General features: G+C 41.3%; 2 protein-coding genes across 12 annotated transcripts; one reads left to right on the top strand and one right to left on the bottom strand.

The window, feature by feature from the left end:
• LOC133151538 (TRIO and F-actin-binding protein-like) lies at positions 1-12,319 on the bottom strand. Of its 3 annotated transcripts, XR_009713931.1 has the most exons (14): positions 12,203-12,319; positions 10,875-11,236; positions 9,875-9,954; positions 9,214-9,513; positions 8,692-8,848; positions 7,733-7,884; positions 7,462-7,613; positions 6,331-7,343; positions 6,118-6,257; positions 5,706-5,853; positions 5,560-5,637; positions 5,034-5,083; positions 4,880-4,948; positions 4,403-4,473 (listed from the first exon to the last, which is right to left on the bottom strand). XR_009713931.1 is itself a non-coding variant. In XM_061274660.1 (13 exons), exons 3-13 carry the CDS (start codon positions 5,058-5,060, stop codon positions 108-110), a joined length of 1,683 nt encoding a protein of 560 aa, XP_061130644.1. In that variant the 5' UTR covers positions 5,061-5,083; positions 5,560-5,637; positions 5,706-5,767; the 3' UTR covers positions 1-107. The 3 variants fall into 3 exon arrangements, 2 of the variants coding, with proteins under 2 accessions (XP_061130644.1, XP_061130645.1); XM_061274660.1 differs by lacking the exons at positions 6,118-6,257; positions 6,331-7,343; positions 7,462-7,613; ... (4 more) ...; positions 10,875-11,236; positions 12,203-12,319 and adding exons at positions 1-236; positions 327-413; positions 1,253-1,357; ... (3 more) ...; positions 2,880-3,465; positions 4,106-4,200 and having other exon boundaries at positions 4,384-4,473; positions 5,706-5,767; XM_061274661.1 differs by lacking the exons at positions 6,118-6,257; positions 6,331-7,343; positions 7,462-7,613; ... (4 more) ...; positions 10,875-11,236; positions 12,203-12,319 and adding exons at positions 1-236; positions 327-413; positions 1,253-1,357; ... (3 more) ...; positions 3,309-3,465; positions 4,106-4,200 and having other exon boundaries at positions 4,384-4,473; positions 5,706-5,767.
• A 2,877-nt stretch (positions 12,320-15,196) lies between these two features.
• On the top strand, positions 15,197-17,531 carry LOC133151539 (ATP-sensitive inward rectifier potassium channel 12-like). Of its 9 annotated transcripts, XM_061274670.1 has the most exons (5): positions 15,266-15,288; positions 15,733-15,800; positions 15,848-15,864; positions 15,974-17,025; positions 17,110-17,531. In XM_061274670.1, exons 1-5 carry the CDS (start codon positions 15,266-15,268, stop codon positions 17,360-17,362), a joined length of 1,413 nt encoding a protein of 470 aa, XP_061130654.1. In that variant the 3' UTR covers positions 17,363-17,531. The 9 variants fall into 9 exon arrangements, with proteins under 9 accessions (XP_061130646.1, XP_061130654.1, XP_061130649.1 ...); XM_061274665.1 differs by lacking the exon at positions 15,848-15,864 and adding an exon at positions 15,885-15,933 and having other exon boundaries at positions 15,997-17,531; XM_061274667.1 differs by lacking the exon at positions 15,848-15,864 and having other exon boundaries at positions 15,885-17,025.
• Positions 17,532-21,646: the final 4,115 nt, after the last annotated feature.

Genomic DNA, 21,646 nt, shown 5'->3' with positions numbered 1-21,646 from the left:
TGGTGGCGTCACAAGTTTTGTTGCATCACTTGTGTGGAATTTTCTTTATTTGGATTGAATGAGGTTTTTACTAGTTTGCTTCATTGGTCACAGGCTTCCCTCGCTTTCTACTGTCGTGCAGCATTGACTAGTCTCAAGTGTTCATTGAGAGCATCCACCTCCAACCTGCTTCGACCCTTCAAATCACTCAGCTCCACATAAGCCTCCTTGTAGCGCTCATAGGCTGCCTGCTTCTCCTAAAAAAAGCATAATTGAACACTCCTTGCTAAGATAATCTAGCCTTGGCCATAATGCCGGGGCCAGTGACATGGTGTTTGTATCCATACCTTAGTGAGAGACTGGACTTCACTTTGAAGGCAGTTGACCTCTTTCTTAAGAGACTGCACCTCATTTTCTTTGGCTCGGAGCACCATCTAAGAGGGGAAACGGTCAAGGAGCTTGAATATGTTTTGGACTGAGGCTTTGGACATAGAGAATAAAAATATTATAGATTATAATTATTTTATATAGCAAGTTGGTGCAAATATTAGCTTCTTTGTCCTATATAAAAATATAGATTATAATTATTTTTATATGGGACAAAGTAGCTAATATTTGCACCAACTTGCTATCTTTTACAGCTGTCAGAACAATCAAAGTGGAAACTACACGCCTCATGATTTTAAAATCATGCTAATGCACATTTATTAGCTGTTATTAAAAAAAAAAACAATGAGTCATTACTGTTAAAATCATTTCTCAGGATCATAAGCATTCTGACAAGTCCCATAAAAATGCTTAATAAAAAAAAAAAGAAAAAAAAGCCACCCTGACGGATGATGATTTATAGCTGCTATTTTATGCATGACGAGAATTTGGTTAGAACGGTTTTAAAATCGTTAGCGTGGGGAGCGCCATTCTAGAGCGATTCGCTGGTCAACCAGTAGAGGGCAGTGTGCGCTGCTCAATGAAACCAAACATAGGGAAACTAACAAGGCCATGATAAATAAAGTATGATAATGATGCATCAGGGACTCATTACTGGGATGGAAGGCAACACATTAAGCACCCTTGCTCTAACAATTTATCTCTTTAAATTGGATCCAAAATCCCTCAGCACACGTCTGCCAAATCCAATTTCAGGTACAATTAAAACAAAACAATAGAACTAGGCCAGGGTGCGGCCAGCTGGTCACAGTTTCCCTACGTTTTTTTACGTAAGAGTTGAAATTGCATGAATTTGAATTCAGCCACAGATTACCGCCGTCACTACCTCAACTTCTGATGCCACGTTGCCAAGGGACCGCACGTCCGGTCTCTGTCCTGTGATGAAATAGCGCATGCGGCTAATCTCTTCGGCCAGCTTGGCTTTAAGCTCCTGAGAAAAAGAAAAAAAAAAAGTCACTTATATGCTTTGACTGATGAGGTTAAGCAATGTTGCACAATCAAACGGGGTGAGCATAATTGAAGTTGTTTATAGTACACCATATAGAGTTCTGGAAATCATTGACCTGGTTCTCGCTCCAAAGCTGTTGCAACTCTCTTTCTTTGCATTCCAGATCGCTTTCTTTTCTTTGGCTGCTCTGCTCGGTGATGCTCAGCTGCATACATTTCTCGGAGAAACGCTCAGACAGGACATCCAAATCACGATGCCACACGTCCACCGGCGACCTGACAAACAAATAAATGTATGAACGTCGAATAACAAAAAATTTACGGTAAAAAGAAAAAACTTGCTATCGACATCTTAACAATTTGTAATTTTAGTATTGACACATAGATGAAGAATTTATCCTGGTGGGCCAAATATAATTACACTACGGGCCAAATTTGGCCCGTGGGCCATAGTTTGATGCCTTGCAGTATACAGTACACAAGTGTGGTGAACTGGAACACGAGGACACACGGCGTCACGGCGAGAATGTATGATTTGGTACATGTGGCTTCTGCAAGATGCCTCCACACGTGCGTCTCCCCCAGGCAGCCGACTGGCCTTCTCCAGCTCCTCTTTGTGGGCTGCTTTCAGGGCCTCCATGGCTGTAATAATAATGTTTGCCAGTCAGGAAATAACTCCTGCCTCGTGCTAAAACATCACATGGCTCACTACCACCAGATGTCTGTTACCATGGGAGCTGTTATCTTTTCATTGTGTTTTATAATATTTTATTTTTAAAATATACAATGATCCCATTTTTAATAAATGGTCTTTAGACTCAACCTTTAGCAGAAGCTTGCCGTTCCTCCTCCAGCGTTTTGTTTTTTCGTCCCTCTAACTCGCCGATCTCCTTCTCGTGTTTTTCCTGCAGCTCTCGCAGTTCTTTGCGATGGGATGCTTCCATGGCTTCAAGCCGGGCCACGCAGGGGGCCCCGGGTCCACATGGACTGTCCACGTTTATCAGCTTGGCGGGACGCTCTCTTTTAATACTCTCCATTTGCTCTCTAAGCGACAGTGCCTGTAAGATGAAAATGGAGAAGATGAATGGAAATGGAACTCCGTTAGGCATTTTTATTAGAATAGTGCTCAAGCGATTCTAGATTTTTAATGACTCAGGTAATGTGATCCACAGAAATTGGATAGATGGCAATCTGATTTCTTCTTGGTCATCGAAGACATCTTTAATCGCCCAAAATTTAACCGAAGATCTTTTGTTATGAAGGTGAAACATCTTTTTTGTCCATTTGAACTATTTCCATTCTCATATTTGTTGACATAAACACTGATCTTGTGAGCACCTTCAATTATTTTGATTTGTCATCATTTACAATATGAATATTGTTAGTAAGCTATTTCAGATATCTTCATGGAAACGTCATGAACCTAAATGAGCCGCTCTGTGTGAGCTATGAAAATGAGTCCTGCTCCGGCCCTGCAAGTAAAAGTGTCCAAATACATTCCTCACCTCCTTTTGAAGGGCTTCGGCTGTGTTTGTTTGAACAATGTGTGACCCGTTTACAGTTGCGAGAGCCTCCCTTGAGAAGTCACTTGGGGAACTGGTGACAAAACCTTCGTCCTTGTTGGTTCTTGAGTGACAGTTCTGGGTGTCAACACGAGAATCAGAGGCCTGGACTCCGATGAGTGACTGCGCGCTCATGTCCCTAAATGACAGGCTCTCAAATTCCATCCACTTCCTGTTGACCTCTGTGTCCGTAGGGTCAATGACGGGCACGGGTACACTCCCCCTCTTCAGCTCCATGCAGTCCCACCGGCTGCTCATCTCGCTGAAGGGGGCAGCGTCCTCAAACCACTTGTTCCTCTCCTCCAGCCGTTTAGCCCAATCCCGGTCCCAACCCTCTTCCTGTTCTTCTCGTCTGAGAGGTTCTGAGCTCACCTCCGCATGCACGTCCACGTCTGCTGGCGGATGGAGGCCTTCAACCGGAGGGGAGCGGGCAGCTGTGATGTCGGAACAGGTGAAGCGAGCAGCCGGTTGGCATGACGACGGGCCGCGGGAGAGGGGGTTCTCTTTCTGGCTGCCGCTTTCTGATTGGCTGAGGGGAGAACGGGGCAAAGTGAAGGGGCTAAGGTTACACATCAGAAGAAAGATAGGAGGCCTCGTCGTCGACAGACCACCCAAACGCACGTCTTTGATGAACCCGGGAATTTCCGACTCCTTGCGACATTCCTTTATTCTTGGAAGAGATGAGAATAACGGGATATTATAATCAAATGTGTGTGTTTTTTGTTTCTTGTAGTCATATTTATTGTGGCGGAATTTACTTTCCGGAACACCCCCACAAATAAGTGGTCTCAACCTATCGACATTGATGTATAAGCCTTTTTAGCAAATGGCAAAAATCCAAAACTAAAAACACAGAACTGAGAAAATAGGATGGAGCTGGTTTTATTACAGTCAATCAATTTTTAATGCTTTTTGAGTAGCGATTTTTTTATTTCATTGTGATGTAAAAGTGTTTTGGCCTTTACCATATTTTGGATTATTATCTTTTTCTTTTTTACAAAACAGTAATCTATCTTCTTTAACCAACCCCTAAGGGTAAATGATGTATTTTGGGATTGGAATATGATCTAAAACATGTCAGAAAAGGTATTTTTAGACTCTACAGGCTTTTACCACAGGCTATTTTTTTTCTTCTTTCAAGCCAGTTTCCAGTATGGAGCCACACTCACTGCGTGTTGTTCTGGATGGCCTGCTTCAGTAACGTCACCCAGTTCCGCCGCAATCTAGAGGTCACTGCAGAGAGAGTGAACACTGCCCTCTTTGTCTAGAAGTAATCAAAAGACCCAGTAAACACACACACACGCACACACACGCACACGCACACACATCGTTAAACAGGAAGCAGTCAAACGTATAATAGATATGAAACTGAGCAGGGTAATAAACAATGCTGATACATTTTGTAAGTCAATTAGCCAAGTGGAGGGGGGGAAAAAAAGTACAATACTTGAATCTGGAGCCCGTAGTTTTTTTCCACGTCCCAGTCTGACACGTTGACACAAGTGGATAAGTGAATTTCTCCGTCCAAGTCATCTGACTATTGCACAAGAAGAAAACAAATAGTCAATGAATTCATAGAAAACTTGAGTTATGAGATACCATGAATAAATCAGAATTTGGGAAGCCCTAAAAAAAAAAAAAGCAAATGATGCAACATACAGTTAAATAACAAGTATAAGAAATCTCAAAATCATTGTCAGGCAGGAAACCTTCTTTATCCGAATTTAGTCAATTTTTATTTTCATTTTTTCAAATCTGTACCATCAGTCCCCATCAGTCCCCATGTATTGACCAAATGTTGAAAATGGCTTCACTTTCTTTATTGATGCAGTGCAATATATTAATAGCTTAACAAACATGTCGTGTTTTTGGTTTCCTGAAAAGTGCTAAGAGGGTTCCGTCTGGCATCAGTGATAAGTGGCCGTTTGTGCTTTATCAAATACCTCCTCAGCCTCTGGGTCCTTGTAATATCTCAGCGACTCATCATCCAGAACAAACCAGTGTTTCCTCCACTATAAAAAAAAAAAAAAAAAGGTTTCCAATATATTGGTGGCAATTGTACAAAATGAATGAAGATAAAAAATAAATTATTTTGACCTTGTCGTTTTCATCCAGTCGAGACATCCACCCCTTCAGAGTCGCGGCATCTGGAAACGGAAGTATGAGTGAGCATTTTATTGTGGTTTCCGTGTCAGTTACGACAGATGAAACAAAGAAGACCAAACTTACAAAAAAAAAACTCTAGACTAGTGTGTGCCACTATTAGAATAAATAGAGAAAAAGCTGATATTTCTTCATATGGTGGCTGAAGAGGTTTACTATAAAGAGGATGTACGTAATTATAGTAAAATAAATTGCGTGTGTTGGGAGCAATAAAGAATACAAAACAAAAAGGCTGGGCTTAGTTGTATTTAAAAAAAATCCATCCTATTAAAGTGTGAACAAAAGAAAATGAAAAAAAAAAGAAAAACTACTCACATGGTTGATGGTATCCAATGTAAGAGTGGGGATCAGTGAAATTAGACATGAAATGAAGTTTTTACTATGGCTGTGTTGGTTGAATGATTCTACAAAAATGTAAATAAAAATACACCATTTTCTTCCTCCTACACAAGAGCTTCACCTGTGTCTGCGGACAGTCGTGAAGTCCTCGCTCATCCGACTTCGAGTCTCTCTGCTCCCCACTTTGCTTGTCTGAATTCTGTGATGGAATGACCGCAGTGTTAAATAGATTGTTGATGTTTTGGTTTTAAAAAAAAAAAATGGCACCTGTGTACGGAGAGATGTTGACTGTCTTTGTGATAAGCGACCGTTCTCCGAGTCCTTCTTCTCTCTCCTGTCTCTCCCTCGCTCTCTACCTCTGCCTCTCTCATCCGAAGGAAAATTCCAACTGTAGAAGTCGGCCTGAGGTTGATGGCTATACGATTGCATATAAAAGTTGTTAAAAAAAAAAGTTAATTTTAACAATGTAACAATGTCACTCTTAAATCTCATTCAGTTTCATGCTCCCAATATAATCCATCAAAATCTACCCTCCCAAAAATATTTTAATTAACAATGACCATAAATAATTAGTGAAAATAATAACTAATATAAGTTTACAATAGGAGCTTTTGCTAATCTTTCACCCCACACAAGCAATCATTGTATTTTACGGTAAAGTTATGATGCCACCACCAACCTTTGAGTCCGAAACCTTTGCTCTCTACAAGGACTTGGACTCTGGTTCCTCTTCGTCAGACCTGGCAAGTCTTCCTCTGACTCCACTTGGATTGTCGGAATGTCAGCCAGTACGATGTAGTCTTCCAATGTCATCCCCACCTCAGAGTTAGAAAAGCAGGGGTGCCTAATTTTGTGGCAAGTGGGTCAACTTCATAAAATGCATGTGACTTACCTCCTCGAGCTCTTGAGCAGCCGTCTTGGGTTCAGAGAGGAGCAAGGCCTCCATGCCGCTCCTCACGTTACTCCTGCTTCTGTCACGGCTGATCTTTGTAGTTTTGCTCTCGTCCATTTCCGTGATCGCGACAGGTGGCGGCGACCCAGCCGACCCTTGGTGATCCGTGCCATGTTTCAAACTACGAGAGATGGGAATGCCCAGCACAGACTGTGAAGATCCCTGCCAGGATCCAGGAGAGGCGCTTAGTTTTGGTGAGGTGTTGCTGTGTGAGCCATTTCTAGACAGAGAGCCTTCTCTGGTTCGAGGAGATCTTTGGAATCCCTCATTTGTGTTCTGTTGAAATATTGAGGAGGAGGTACGGCGGGAGATGGACTCCAGATTTCTGTAGAGCCTCTCAGAGTCTAAACTATGCTTGTTGGAAGCTTGTGATGGGCTTTTGGATTCTCGGCTACATCCTCCTTGTGCTTCATAGCCTCCGTTTTGTGAAAAGGAGTCGGTGCGCTTGTGAGAAGCTGTTAGTCTGGACGGTGACACCGTTCGAGAGGCAAAGGAGCCTCGTCTACGTGATGAGCTGGACCTGCTGGATGTACGCTGAGAGGGAAGGTGAGACGAGCCATGAGATCGAGTCTCGCTTCTGGAGAGAGAACGTATTCGGTGGTCTGAGCTCTTGTGTCTGTCTGGGCTCACTGAGCTATGACGTGTTGGAGAGTTCCTCGATGACTCGGTCTCCTTTCGGAAATTGGAGTGGTATGAATACCTCTGAGGAGATTCGCTTCTCCAAGTGTCCAGCATGTACGTTTCAGGGTTCCTCCTCTGGGAGGGAATACCGAGATTGATGTTCCGATACGGGACAGAGGCTTTGGGTTCAGGGACGTAATTGTTGGGGAGTGGACGACCCCTCTCGTAGTAGCGATAAGATTTTTTGTTGACGTCCTCTGTCAGATGTTCACTATCAGTTCTTCGGTCTGGAGAGAAGTAGCCACTTTCTTGTTCCCTGACTCCTCTGGACTCTGAAATCCAAATATTTGAATCACCGGAATCGAAATGAGGTAAGCTGCGGAAAATTGCTTTGTAATATCAAATGACTTTTTAGAATTTTTGCCAGTGTCGTGTTATGTGCAGAGTGACCTGAAGTTCTGCGGGATCTGTTCCTGCCTCTCCTCTCGTCCATCCAGGGACTCCCAGCACTGCGAATGGGAGAAGGGTCCATCCGGGTCATATCTCCGAGGGTGACACAATTCCTTTCTGAACTTGGGGACCTGCTCCTCTCTGGACTGTGGCTATTATTTGTAGAGCTGAAAAATGAGGGAGAAGGACAACAACAAATTGGGTGCTAAGTGTGTGCCGATGCGGAAGTAAAAAAAAAAAAACAGGCTTAAGGACATAGATAACGTGTCACCTAGATTGTGTGTCAGCGTCACAGATATCAAGTTCGCACTCAGGACTCAAACTGCGGACAAGACTCCACTCGTAGGTCCAAGCATCTGTGACGTCATCACCGCTGGCACTTGAGTTCACTTCAGATGAAACTTGCTCATCATCAGCCAACTCCTGAAAAAACACAATACAATCATCAATCTGGGAAAATGATATATTTTTAGTCCGTCCAATTTTTCTTTGGTCATTATAGCGACTTAGCTCGCGCCAATAATGAAAAGTGACACGGCAGAGAAAGATTGGAAAAGAATGAATTGCAATTTAATTAGACCACATTAAAATAATATTTTTCACAATACAATACGACAAATTGCACTTACTGTCACCTCTATCTTCCATCCAAATCAGCTTCCACCAACAATTATGACCCTCTTCATTCATCTGGCGGAGCTAACGCCTCTACTGCACGCCGGGCGTAACACAAGCTAGTCCCTGCTCACCCTCATTATTATTTCATTTCTCTTTTGCATTGTAAGAACCGCCCACATGACTCTTATTTTGATCCCTTTTTTGCCTCATTAGTGGATACGTTTTGATCCTCCAGATTTCAAAGTCCATCCTGCTCCTTATGTATTTAGAAATAAAATTACTTCAAATGAACTCAATGTTATTTCTTGGTGGACCATAAGTGTCATATGGTCATCTCATATTACAACAGATTCCCTTTGCTTCCGATGAACTATCATCAATTAATCATATAGATTCCAACAGCACCTTGTTGTTTCACTTGGTTGATATCATGACCTCAATCAAGCCGATGTGTCACCACCTCGTGCTAGGCGTTCTAGTATTTTCTTTTCCTTGGCACTCCTAATAATTTGTTGGCTGGAAGTGGACTAAACTTTAGACCATCTAAAAGCAGGTCTAAGTTGTGGCGCATGCGGTGTAACACAGAGGTTTTTGATTGTGTCATGTACACACCCACTTTTGTGAAGCATCTTCAGGTGCAGTGTTAAGGTGCATGTGATCTGGCCGTAAGCAGGTGCTGCAACGAGACGGGTCAAAGGTGTTGGGCTGGAAACGCCGGCAATAGAAGTCCTCAGATGGTAGAGACATGTCGCCTGTCGTCCTCCGGCATCTGCCATTGAGTCATTATTAAATTATGATTGACTAGCTTTCAGTTAATATTAGTGTGGACTTATTTCCCAGGAGACTCTTGGTATAATGAGAATAACAAGTATTAAAACATTTTAATTAATTGTTAACTTGTTGATCAGGGCATGTTATTGAAAATGAAATGATATAAACAGAATGACATCACATTTCAGATTTCTTATTAATTAGAAATGTGGGCATCATCAGAATCAGCACAAAAAGATTATCTGGCAAAGTTTACTTGCATCTCTCGTTTAAAAATTTAATTTAAAAAATTGTTAATTAAAATTATGCTCAGGATCATACAGAAGCATCTCAATCAAAGCCTATGTTGTCAATAGTTTTTACCTTCTTGAAAGGTTTGGTTCCTCTCTGGAGAAGTTTCCTTTAGGTTCAAATAGTTGTTCTGGTACTTTGATGCATTGTTCCTTGGTTGAGTTCTTCCAAACTAAAGTTGATTGGTTCTCCCACGGGCCCACATGGAGACTACGTTATATCCGATACCATCATCTTTACAAAGTGGACTGACTTCTGACAGCTGTCTTATGGAGAAGGCGAGGTTGCTACACAGATGGTTGCCATGACAGTGAATCAGCATGGACGTGAAATAAAAGACAACGACACCATCTGATCCTGGAACAGAGCACACTAGTACAAACAGTATGAATTTGGTAATAAGGCCTTTTATCTGAGTCTGCCTAGTAACTGCAAAATTAAATTAATGGAGGTGTATAGCAGGCAATGGAATGCCATTTTGTGCCTGTGGACTCATTGGCATTTCCAATATCTATATATTATCTATGGTCCTAATAATACGAATGCAGATCTAAAAGGAAATGACAATTTTGGTTGGATAACCTGAGCCTACAAGAAACATTTAAACCCACATGACCTAAAACCCAAATTAAAAATAGAGTGGGGAATTGGCCTTAAACACGGTTGAATTGATTATTAATATGTTCAATCTAATCAATTCCAGAATATTTAAATAATAAAATTATATCTGTACCTGTACCAACAAATGTTCCAAGTGTTAAGGTCACTTTGAGATTCAAGCCACAGGGGGGCGTCCTTTTAGAGCCAGCAATTCTGTGTGAATTCAACCCATTTAAAAAAAATAAAATAAATAAAAAATAACAACTATGAAGCCAAAGCAGAAAATGGCTATAATTAAAAAGGTTGGCAATAACAATTAACAGGCAACTAACTATTTTTGTGTGTGTTTATAAACAGCAGTTAGCTCACAAACTACTTCTACCTTAAAGTTTCTCAAAGGGTACTTATTATGGTATCACATAATTTGCTATATATTAAGCAATATCATAATATATTTAAAACTGTAACTAATACTTATAGTACAACACTGCATAATTTAGGTATCCGCTGATACCAAGCCCCCGAGACTAAGTGATTTCCAAGTACACTGTCTCCTTGATAACACTTAAAATATGTTTTGCATGATTTGACTTACAAACCACAACGTTAGATACAGTTGTACAGCCAATACAAGAAGGCTGTTGTTCTTATAATAAACACTTTTTAACTCTAAGAAGGCATCTTGTATTATATATCCAACTTCCAGTATGATGCCATGACGTTCCACATCAATCCAAACAACAACCACTAAAATAATCGTTTAACGAATAAATCATCTAACGGTGGAATTGAAAACTGAAGAATCATTTACTTCATCTTGCTAGATTGACAAATCTCCTTCAAGTTTTTTTTTTTTAATATTAAAGTTTAGATTAAATTAATTCATTCACAGGGAGAACCACTCTAGGACACACACACGCACGCGCGCACACTTTTCACGCCCCCCTCGGCCTGCTTTTCTATAAACAAGTTGACCTGGATGAGCCCTCAAAGTGAATAATTGGCATGACATGCAAGCTTGGGAGTCATCAAGCAAGGCCACTGAGACCCCCCCCCCCCAAAAAAAAAAAATACACCAACAAACCTCATCATCTGCCTAAGAAATCTAAAAATGGACTAAAGAGGAGAGTTACCATGATGCAAATGAAGGCTTCTGATGGTTAATTCAATCCCTGATCTTCTCAGTGAGCTTTGTGTCTGGGGGGAAAAGAAAATTGTCCATTGCTCCTGTATAAGTGTACATGTTTTGGAATAAATATATTTAAAGCCACGACTGTATAAATCACCAAGTGGTTTAAAAAAAAAAAAACAGTGACGACTTATCTGCTTCATTCAAATGTGTTACTTGGACTGCGAGTTCATCTCGGCCCACTCGTTCCTTTTCTCAGCCCACGCGGGCGAATCTCTGACCTCTGACCTTCAGCCCACGTTTCTGGGCGCTGCAATACAGGATCCCTCCCACGCACTTAAAACACCCACCTGTTGTTTCAGCAAACTAAAAAGAATATATTTTAAAAATAAACTGCGCGGCGGGAGAGTATGTGTATTTATACACACAGAGAAAAGCGAAGATACAGTTTCCATGGAAACTAAAAAGTTTGGTCTGGTATGCAAACTGTATCAAAACACAGGCTAAAAGAAACTTGTACACACAGGCGATTTGTTTATGGTAATTATTTTCTCTCCAAAGGTTGCGTGATTTTGGACACAGCCTAAGGACACTATGAAGACCTTATGAACTATTAAGATTGTCGTAATTACCAGCACGTGTAACTGTTATATAACATCTGCTTAATCAGCACATAATGACTCTCAACTAACTTAATCACTTCTTTTGGCACTGGTTTGAATCTGAGGTCGGCTCAGGGTAGATCAGTGTCGTGAGGCATTGGGCTCTGTGCAGTTATCTTTAAAGTATGGGACAATCGAGGAATTAGAATGAGATTTTTTTTTTTTTAATTTAAATGAATTTTTCTAATTCCACACATAGCCCCTCTTGAGGTAAATTTAAAAGGAATGAAAGGAGTTGCTGCGATTGGCCACGAAATAAGCCAGCTGTGTTCACTCCCACAACGGCGCAAATGCCCATTTTCGAAATAATGCAAAATAATGGAGAAAATACAAATAATGAATTTATAATTTTATCTTCAAATTTTACTCACCTATAGTCCACCAATACAGTGTGACTTGTGTGTGTACATATTCAAATTGAAATGATCTTTTATTTGATTCTTGTCCAAGCAAGCCCCTCAAGATGGAAAGACCACATTCTTCAGAACATTTCGGACAGCACACGATTCTAAGTAGCTTTCCAAATTCAAAACCTTGGAAATTTCACAATAATATTGAAAAAAAATCGTGATGTTTCGAGTCAAGCCTGAGTTGGCTACATGCTAAATCACAACATATTTCCACACAATGGGCAAAACAATAGCAAATACAAATTGGAAGATAGTCATACCTCTCTCTCTTTCTCTCTCTCTCATGATCTCTCTCGCTCAAACACGCATACACACACTCACACAGGCACGCACAGATCGAGGCAGATGCCCAAGCTCGAGGCAGCAGTGAAACTCTTCACCGTTATGGAGCAACGATGACCAAGCTCACATTGGAGACATTTACAAGTTTGTGCAAGACAAAGCACGCAAAAAGAAGTTGCGAAAATATTAGAGAAAAGCGAGCAGCGACCAGACTCAGGATGACGGCAATGACAGTTCCCGAATGATTCACACTGCAGGAACATCAAGGTGAGTGTCATCATTTATTTAGAGTATTGAAATATGACCAATAAGTCGAACATAAAATAAATGCCGACTATCTTGCCTACTTGCTGTATTGATCTAAATTTTTATCCAAATCTGAAAATATAAAACAATTTTGAATCCCTATTTAAACTCAAATATAACCCAAACGCTCAGAAACACGTTGATCGATAGTTCAACAAAACGTTCATCTGGCTGAGTAAGCCGACTGTAAAACATGTGGCTAGTGTAAACAGGGAGAGGGTAAAACAGCTGAATGGATAAAATCATTTTACAGTTTAGGGTTGGGGTTCGTCACCCAAGCCTCCCCCCCCCCACCCCTCACCCCCTCCTACCTCACTCCTCTTCGTGCCTGTCGATTGTCCCTGCAGGCCGTGCATCGATTTTCAGCACTGGACAGCTCCCGTGGCCCCAATCAGGCCCACGTACGTCACACATGCCGCTTCGTTTGCAAACCGCCCCATCATAACTTGTGCTTGCATACTTTCAAGCATTGATTGCAGCTGACGGTGGAAACTCTGCTGTAATCTTCAATTGTCAGTTCATAAATTAGGATTCCTGTGTCTAAAAAAAAAAAAAAAATCTGAAAAAAAATTAAAATACCACCCCATAAATTTTAAATTCTTTAATGACTTGTTTAAACACATTATAATATTATCTCTAAACTGAATTAGAATATTGTGCAGTAAAAGTACAGAGCTAATGGAAGCTAGGCTAACATGATCTATTTAGTTAGTTTAAATTTATTTAATTGTAGGTTGTATTGTCGTAGAAATGGAGAGCACAAAATAATTCGACTTTTCTATTTATTTGATTGTTTTTAGACTTTTAGCTATTATTTCTATCATAGTCTGGGTTTTTAAGAGAATCATAGTGTTGCATAAAGTGATCACAAGTATTTTCATTCTCCTGTGTTTTGTCACACTTTCATTCTCATTTTTTTTTCTGCAAATACCATTAGATGGAGTAACATCCTCTGATGTCATAATCTCGTCATCTTAATCTCTACTGTCTTCTTTTCTCTTTACACTTTGTGCAATTTGTAAACATCTCGCTTTTTCTCAGAAAGAATCTTTCACTCACGCATTTTTTCTCTCTTTCATTCTTCTCTGTTCATCCCTCCGCTCGCATCATTAGAGTTCAGATTGGACAGTTCAGGCCGGGTCTCGCGGCAACCACCTTTTATATTGTTGTTTGGACTGGGAGATTAAGAGGCATGATAATCTGGTATTTGACCAGGGCTTTCTCCATCTTTTGCCTTGCATGAGATTATGTTGGTTTCCCTGACAAATTTGAATAAGGCTGACGTCAAGCATGCGGGATCTTCTCCCGATAAATCTTGATTAGATCACGTGGCTGCCGATTCGTGTCGTGTGGCGCCATAACAAAAAAAATACACAACTTTATTTCTCTTTATCAAGAGAAACGTTACTATGGCAACACACACCACAGTAAATTTACTATTCCCAACGACAGAAAAGTGACCTAAATATTTGAAAATAGAAATGAACACAGTGTAAAATGGTTTGCCCTCACTTGAACTGAATGAATCGTTATATTGATCAAGTGAAACTGAAAATTGTATAAAAAAATGGAGTAGTTGCACTTGCTTATAGAGGCGCTCGTCTTTAAGAAAAAGGCTGAGTTTCCACTTAGAGGACATTTTCCTCCAGATGCCGGAGTCGTTGTGTTGACGTCATCCTCCTATTTGGGGATTATCCAGTTGAAAATCACTCGGGATCCGGCCAATCAGAAGCCAGTTGGCGACATCTGTCCTTGGTGCGAGTCTGGGAGAGCCGCACACGTTACATGACGCTAAATCCCATCAAGATGTGTATTGGCGTGTATCGCAGAGTGTTTATTGATGATGGATATTGTTGTTGGAAATATTGCTAAAACCATCCATTACTATCTTGCTTTAACACAAGGCACTCATGTCGAAGTGATTGGCAAAGCACCAATGATGCCCTTTACGATTGCATGCGATTGACCCTGCTACAGTATTGCTTATGCAACACTTTTTTGCTTCTGCTGCTTCTGACATAATAAGCCAAGCCAACTCGCCCCTCAACCTTGTCATGGGGCCAACCAGCAGATCAATTGTTCCTCTAACAGTAGATTACCACTGATTCATGTCTTTTTTAGACCTTTGCCCCCACTGTTGCCTGTCTGGTTTTCCACCCCTAGTAAACTCCCTGAGGCAAACCACTAGAAGGACCTAATCAATAAGCTTTCATTACGCAAAACTGTCTGCCCTGTCCGTGCATTAGGGGAAGGCCAAATGCTTGATTTTTTGGGGGGGGGATATTTGGATGGATGCTTGGATAATTTTCCCAGGAACATGTGCATAGCCTCTCGATCCGTTGCCTTGAAAAAATGGACGAGTACCGATATCAGGTATCGGTTTGATACTTGCCTTATTTCAAGGTATCGAGTACTCACACGTGTTGCTGATACCAGTTGCTGATAACAGTAATAGTATTATTCTGAAAAAAAAATACGGCAAAACATCTTCAGGCTTGGTTATTAATAATATTTCTGAATTTGAACTTTTTTGTAAAAATCCAAGAAAGGTCTCTAAGGTCACACATTTGTTTTCAGCTCCCAGAAAATGTCATGAGAAGACGCTGGTCCCAAGTGCGAGACCCACCTGAGCTCATACTGTATCTCAGTCCGGCAAGAATACTTTCATGGTTGGAACTGCCCGTCCCAACCTTCATTACTGCCCTTGCAGACATAGACTGATGATCACCATTGCCATGGGAGCAGTGCGAGTCAACAGGTAAGATACCGAAAACATACCAAAGTGCTGATTGATTGCGTCGCCTTTCCCGCGGCGAATTATTTACATCCTGTCGCCGTAGAAACAACTCTGTTGTAGATGCATACATGTATCACTCACAGTCATGAGAAGTTGACCTCTGCTGAGGCCAAACGGACGTCCGTCTCATTCGATTGGCTGGAAAGTGGCGCCGGACTACTCCAGTGTGGGTGGTGGTGATGCACTTTACAACAAAAGGCATGACCTGCCACATACAGCACGGATCAATTTGATGAATGTGGTGGCTCACTGCCCCAACTTGGACCCAAGCTCATGCGGACTGTGACAATCCCACTGGAAAATGGGACTTTCCAGGAAACACAGGCATAGAAAATAAAATGCATTTTGTCAGCTTGAGTTGTCCCACGGTTTAGAAACATTTTTCTCTTTTCTTCTGTTTTCCAGATACAGCATTGTTTCCACAGATGAAGATGCCCTGAAGATCTCAACCTTGGGCCTCCACAATGGCCACAGTCCTCTGACTCAGCAGACCTTGACGGGGTTGTGCATGCAGACCCAGGACGAAGGAGCGGGAAAATATCCTGCGGGCCAAGAAGGACGAGGGGCTCTATCTCTGAGAGTGCCGGACGACTCCACGGTCAACAGGTGCCGGGCTTCGCCGTCATGTCGACACGCCGGCGCCGACCTGGTCACCTGTCACCTGCGCAGCCGATTCGTGAAAAAGAACGGCCAGTGTAACGTGGTTTTTGATAACATGGAGGATAAGCAACGTCGATACCTGGCTGATATTTTTACCACCTGCGTGGACATACGCTGGCGTTACCTGCTGCTCATCTTCACCGCCACCTTCCTTTTGTCCTGGTTGTTTTTTGGTTTGGTCTTCTGGGGAGTGGCGTTGGCTCATGGAGACTTTGACCTTCACTTCCCTACGAAGGAAGGAGATTCTCAGAGCAAGTCGGAGGACAGGCGGGACGAGTGGCGGCCATGTATCCTACACATCCAAGGCTTTATCGGGGCGTTCCTCTTCTCCGTAGAAACGCAGACTACCATTGGATATGGTTTTCGTTGTGTCACCGAAGAATGCCCAGTGGCTGTGGTGACCGTGGTGGTGCAGTCCATCGTGGGCTGCATCATTGACTCCTTCATGATAGGCACCATCATGGCCAAGATGGTGCGTCCCAAAAAACGGGCTCAGACTCTGCTATTCTCACATCACGCTGTCATCGCCTTGCGGGATGGGAAACTGTGCCTCATGTGGCGCCTGGGGAACATGCGGAAGAGCCACATCGTGGAGGCTCATGTGCGCGCCCAGCTCATTAGACCCAAAGTGACCGCTGAGGGCGAGTACCTTCCTTTGGAGCAGACAGATATCGACGTCGGTTACGATGACGGTCTGGACCGGTTGTTTCTAGTGTCGCCGCTGGTGGTGGTCCACGAGATCAACAAGACCAGTCCTCTGTATGACCTGAGCAGTGCTGATCTTCAGAAGGAAGACTTTGAGATTGTGGTCATCCTGGAAGGCATGGTGGAAGCCACGGCGATGACCACTCAGGCCCGTAGTTCCTATTTGGCCAAGGAGATCTTGTGGGGTCACCGTTTTGAACCGGTGGTCTTTGAAAAGGGGAACCGCTACCACGTGGACTACTCTAGCTTCCACAAGACGTACGAAGTGCCAACCACACCACACTGCAGTGCCAGGGAGCTGAGTCAAAGGGAAGGTCACAGACGGGCGTCCTCGTCCTCCGCTTCGAGTTCCTCGCGGTCCCCATCACCTCTTGCTCCGAGGGCAGCCCGCCACCTCCTAGGTCTTCATTCCCCGAGCGCTTTCTGTTATGAAAATGAAGTTGCACTTTGTTGCGGAGACGATGAAGACGAAGGGGAGGTAGACAGCCTAGGGGTCAAAGGTGACAGAGGAGCAAGTTTGCAAGATGACCTTCCCGTGGGATTCAAGGAGACATTTGTAAAGGATCAGATGGTTGAGATGCTGTGTGTGCTGGACACTCAGAACCAGATCAGTCTGGATAAACTGCAGCCCGATCTCCCTTTATACGTCAGTCGAGAGTCTGGAGTCTAAAGCTGACGGCAAGCCAAAGGCTAACCTCATTGCACTAATGGTGGATACAAAAAATCAGTTCACTTTTTGAACTATACAAGGAAGGATCGTTTTGCTGGCATGGGTTTTGAGAATTGTACATTTTCATTGATTGATCGAGGTATCGATTAATTTCCTTCGACAAGTTCATCTCAAAGACTTCCTTGCTTTAGTCAATGTGTGTATTAATCTGAGAAGGAATCAAGCTTTTGCTCTTGACTTCATTTTTTTGTAAATATATTAGTGTTTAATTTTAATATGGAACTGATCATTTTAGTTCATACATCAGATGCAGCTGCTAGAAATATTGCATTTTAGGGTGCCATCACACCTATAGTTCACTTTTTCCTGTGGGATTCAGTCGATGGATTTGTAAACTTGGTCCTTGGTTTTGCTCTCTTTTCAGTTTCACACGGTAAAAAATAAAATGAGATAAAATAAAATAAAAAAGGAACAAGGTTTGGTGTATGCGCTCAAGATGGTTTTGGAAAATCATCAATTAACAAGTTCTAATTAAGAGCCATTACCAAACCACACCAGAGATTTTATTTTTAGATTAGAGATTTTTGTTTGGTCCGCTCAAGAGTTACTGTGTTAAAGGAGCCATATCATAGTAATTAAAAAAAAAATACATAAAAAATAGCTTTTAGCCATGCAAATTCCTGACCAAAACTCCCCCAAAGTGGTGTTTTTCTCCGTTCACTTATCTTGGAGGTTCTTCTCCAATGTCCTCAAGTACTAGTCAATAGTAGTCATTGCTTCATTTCTGTTTGGTGCATTAAATAAACCTTTTGTTTTTTTTACATTAGTTTTGACATGTCCTACTTTATGAGCTGTCATTGAACGCACCTCAAATCTACCGACGAACAACTTACTTCCGGCTTACTTCCGGGTTAATATAGCCAGAAAATAACTCATAATTAAAAAGAAATTCGAACGCCATTGTGCCAAAGGTAATAAATAATAATAAACACGCATGTAATTGTCGTTGGAAAGCTTAAAATAGCATGATAGAGTTTATTTAATACTTGAGAAAAAGAAACGCAGTGATGGGTGAATGAGTTGACTTGAGTTGGTTTCAAACTGACCTGGAGCACCCATCTAAAAACACTTGATTTGTCAATATTTTTGTCAAACAAAGCAGATAATTTTTATATAAGTGGTCTACACATTTCTAGTAGTCTTTGCTTGTTTGGCAAACCATTAAGGCTTTAGGTGTCCTGCTCAAACAAAATCACACCACTGTTCATGTTTTAATGGAACGAACCATTATGCATTTAAAAGGAAGCATGGATTCTCACAGTTTTAAAAGTTATTTCCTTACATTGGAACATCCTTTTAACATCACGAAAGGAGATGTCAAAATTTGCATCATCTGAAAAAAAAGAGTATGAGTGAAGAGCAGAATTCAAATAACTGTAAAACATGTATGAGAAAATGCACTTTATTCTTCTTTTATCAGTAGATACAAACAGTGTGTTGTTTTGTATGATAAACAGCGAATAAAAACAGTTTTTACTGTTACACTTAAATGAATTGCCCTTCCTTGCATTGTGCACAACATTCTTTCTTTTCAGGTGGATTCTTCCGTCTGTGTCCACATTTTACTTTCAGTTTGCATCAAAGGTGATTTAATCTAGGTAAGTAATGTGGATGCAAGATTTGTTGTGATATGAGAAAATTGAAACTCGACTATATTATAATTAGTACAGAATATGACGTATTTAATTCATATTGGGTTTCAGAATAAATACAGTAAATCCCTTCATCTCATCTCTGTTGAGATGATTATAAAATGCTGCTGATATTTATGTGTACAGTATATTATACCTAAAAGAAACTAGGGCACAACAGTGCTAGAGGCTCCAAAACCAGGTTGGCATGATCAGGACAAGAAGGGCAAAGAACCAAAATAACTTGTAATAATTCATATCCAAAAGTTCCACATTGGAAGAACAAGTGCATTCATGTAAGCCCTGGCCCAAAATATGCTCATTTTCCCTCAGGTAAAAGATGAAAATGGAGCAAAAAATGGAGGTAAAAGATGAAAATGGAGCAAAAATAATTTACTACATGAACAAAGTGGGAGATCACAAGGAGGACAGATGACACGCTTTGGGAAAAAACATATAGGACAAAAAAAAAGTTATTAAGAGGACAGACAGCAAGCAGTGCATTTAAATGGGCGGTGTTGACGCGCCCCCATGTGGCTGAACCATGCCATTGAACGCTCAAAAATAAAAAGGCAAAATGTGCTTTTTAGCCCCTCATCTTCCTGCAAGTGTTTTATTATATTTTGTGTTCATGTAAGAATCATATTTATGGTTTGATTTTTTTAAATGACATATTAGTTAGTAGTTCCATACTAGTTGTTGGTCATGGTCATGTTGACCATGACTACCTTAAATAGTATAATTGACACTAAGAAAAACAACAAAAACATAAAACAAAGTCAAATGGCATTTTATACACATGTGATGTGACGAGTTCCTTAAAAATTATTTTGCATTAATCCAAGGAAAATAAAATATAATTGTGACAAAAAATATATTAGGAGAAGCTCGGCTAACTACATCCCACTTAACACACCCCACGCCACTGGATAATAGCTCAGTATAATCTTTCAAACACATCAATAGGGCCTTTGCTGACTTTGATCGCAAGGGAGGAAAAAGGCCGATCACGTGTTCAGATTTCTTCTTAGTGCGCCTAACTAGCATAGCTTGTGTCAGGCCAATTTCCTGCTGAGGATAATTAAGTGTGATCCGCAAATTCGCCTCCCGCTGCTACTCAGTTTTACCTCAATATGTGCTCTGACAGTCATCATCTGACCAGATGAGGCATCTCATCTTTTCATCTCCAGCTCTTTCCCTTGTCATGGCGTCCCATCGCTCTCCTGCTGTCTTCTGAAGTGCCCCGCAAGTTCTGTGAAGGAAAGTAGCTGGCTGACCTCTGCGACCTCTGTAAGGGCTGCTAATGGCTGACGAGAGGTCTACCTAATAAGGTGCTGTCTTCATCTCAATGTGTGCTTTCATGTCTGTGTGTGTATCTGCTGGCTTTTCTGGCCTGACTGGACACTGGCGGCCCGGGGCTGTGTGGCCAGAGATGGTGACAGTGCGTGTGCTCGGCAGGGGACACTCTTTAGACACTGGGAAGGACGGGGGTGATGGCAATAATGCTGCTGATGGCGGTGGGGGGTGTCTTTGATTCCATAATGAGCTGTTGTGTGCTTGCCGAGCTGCGAGGCAGCTCGCTGGAAGAACAGAAGAGCTTTGTGCGTGTGTGAGAGCGTGCGCGACTCAGCTCAGCAGAGGCCGACTGGCCTGGGAAGCACCACAGGGCAAACTTCTGTCTGTCTGTCTCTGCTCGTCTATCTGCCAGCTTGCCTGTCTGTCCGCCTGTCCCAATTTTTATGGGTAGCAGCAATGCTAAGATGAGCACAAAATGACGTTACAAGTGTACTGTTAATCAGATTTTTATTTTCATTTTACAGCGTTCGTTTTGACAGTGACACATGCATAGATTCTAAGAATAGTGTAATTCAACTTCATGGTGTGACTTGTATGTACACACCTCAATTAGCTACTTCAATATGATTAATGTAATAGGCCCAAACTAACTTTATTTAATGCCATTTTTTTTTTTACACCAGCTATTTTGATTGACATTAATTCAAGAAAAAATAACATACAACTACAAGTGCAACAATTAATAAATTAATGAAATGATAATGAATTATTGAAATTAGTCCAACTATTTTAATAGTTTAGATGCCTTGTTTGATTTGTGTTCAATTAATTTTAGTGTATTCTATTCATTTTTTTTTTCTTTTTTCTTAGTTTGAGATTAGTTGTTATGTCACATGTCTTGCTCATAGTAGATAAGAGAAAGGACGTGGACGTTTTTATTTGCCTAGTGGTGGACTACTTGGGCATTTATTCTGGTTTGGAAATACAATGCAGTATGTGTTTTTAAAATTACAAATTTGACAGATATCCAATTAATTTGGAAAGAGCCGCACAAAACCACATGCTGTCATTGTCATTTTTCAGCATGCTTTAAAGAAACAAGATTGATTTGACGAAAATAAAGACTTTAAACTGCATGGAGACTTATTTTTCAAAATGTTCACAATTTTGTAACCACCATGTTTTTGTTTTGTTTATTGAATCTGCAGTTTTTGATTGAGAACTTTGTCAGGAGTAAATCCAAACAGAAAGCACAAGCTGATAGAACAATTGTCTTTTAAATGTACACAATAATGCC

Source organism: Syngnathus typhle, linkage group LG3 (genome assembly GCF_033458585.1).
Source record: "Syngnathus typhle isolate RoL2023-S1 ecotype Sweden linkage group LG3, RoL_Styp_1.0, whole genome shotgun sequence".
Taxonomy (NCBI): domain Eukaryota; kingdom Metazoa; phylum Chordata; class Actinopteri; order Syngnathiformes; family Syngnathidae; genus Syngnathus; species Syngnathus typhle.
This window is presented reverse-complemented; position numbering and strand designations above follow the sequence as displayed.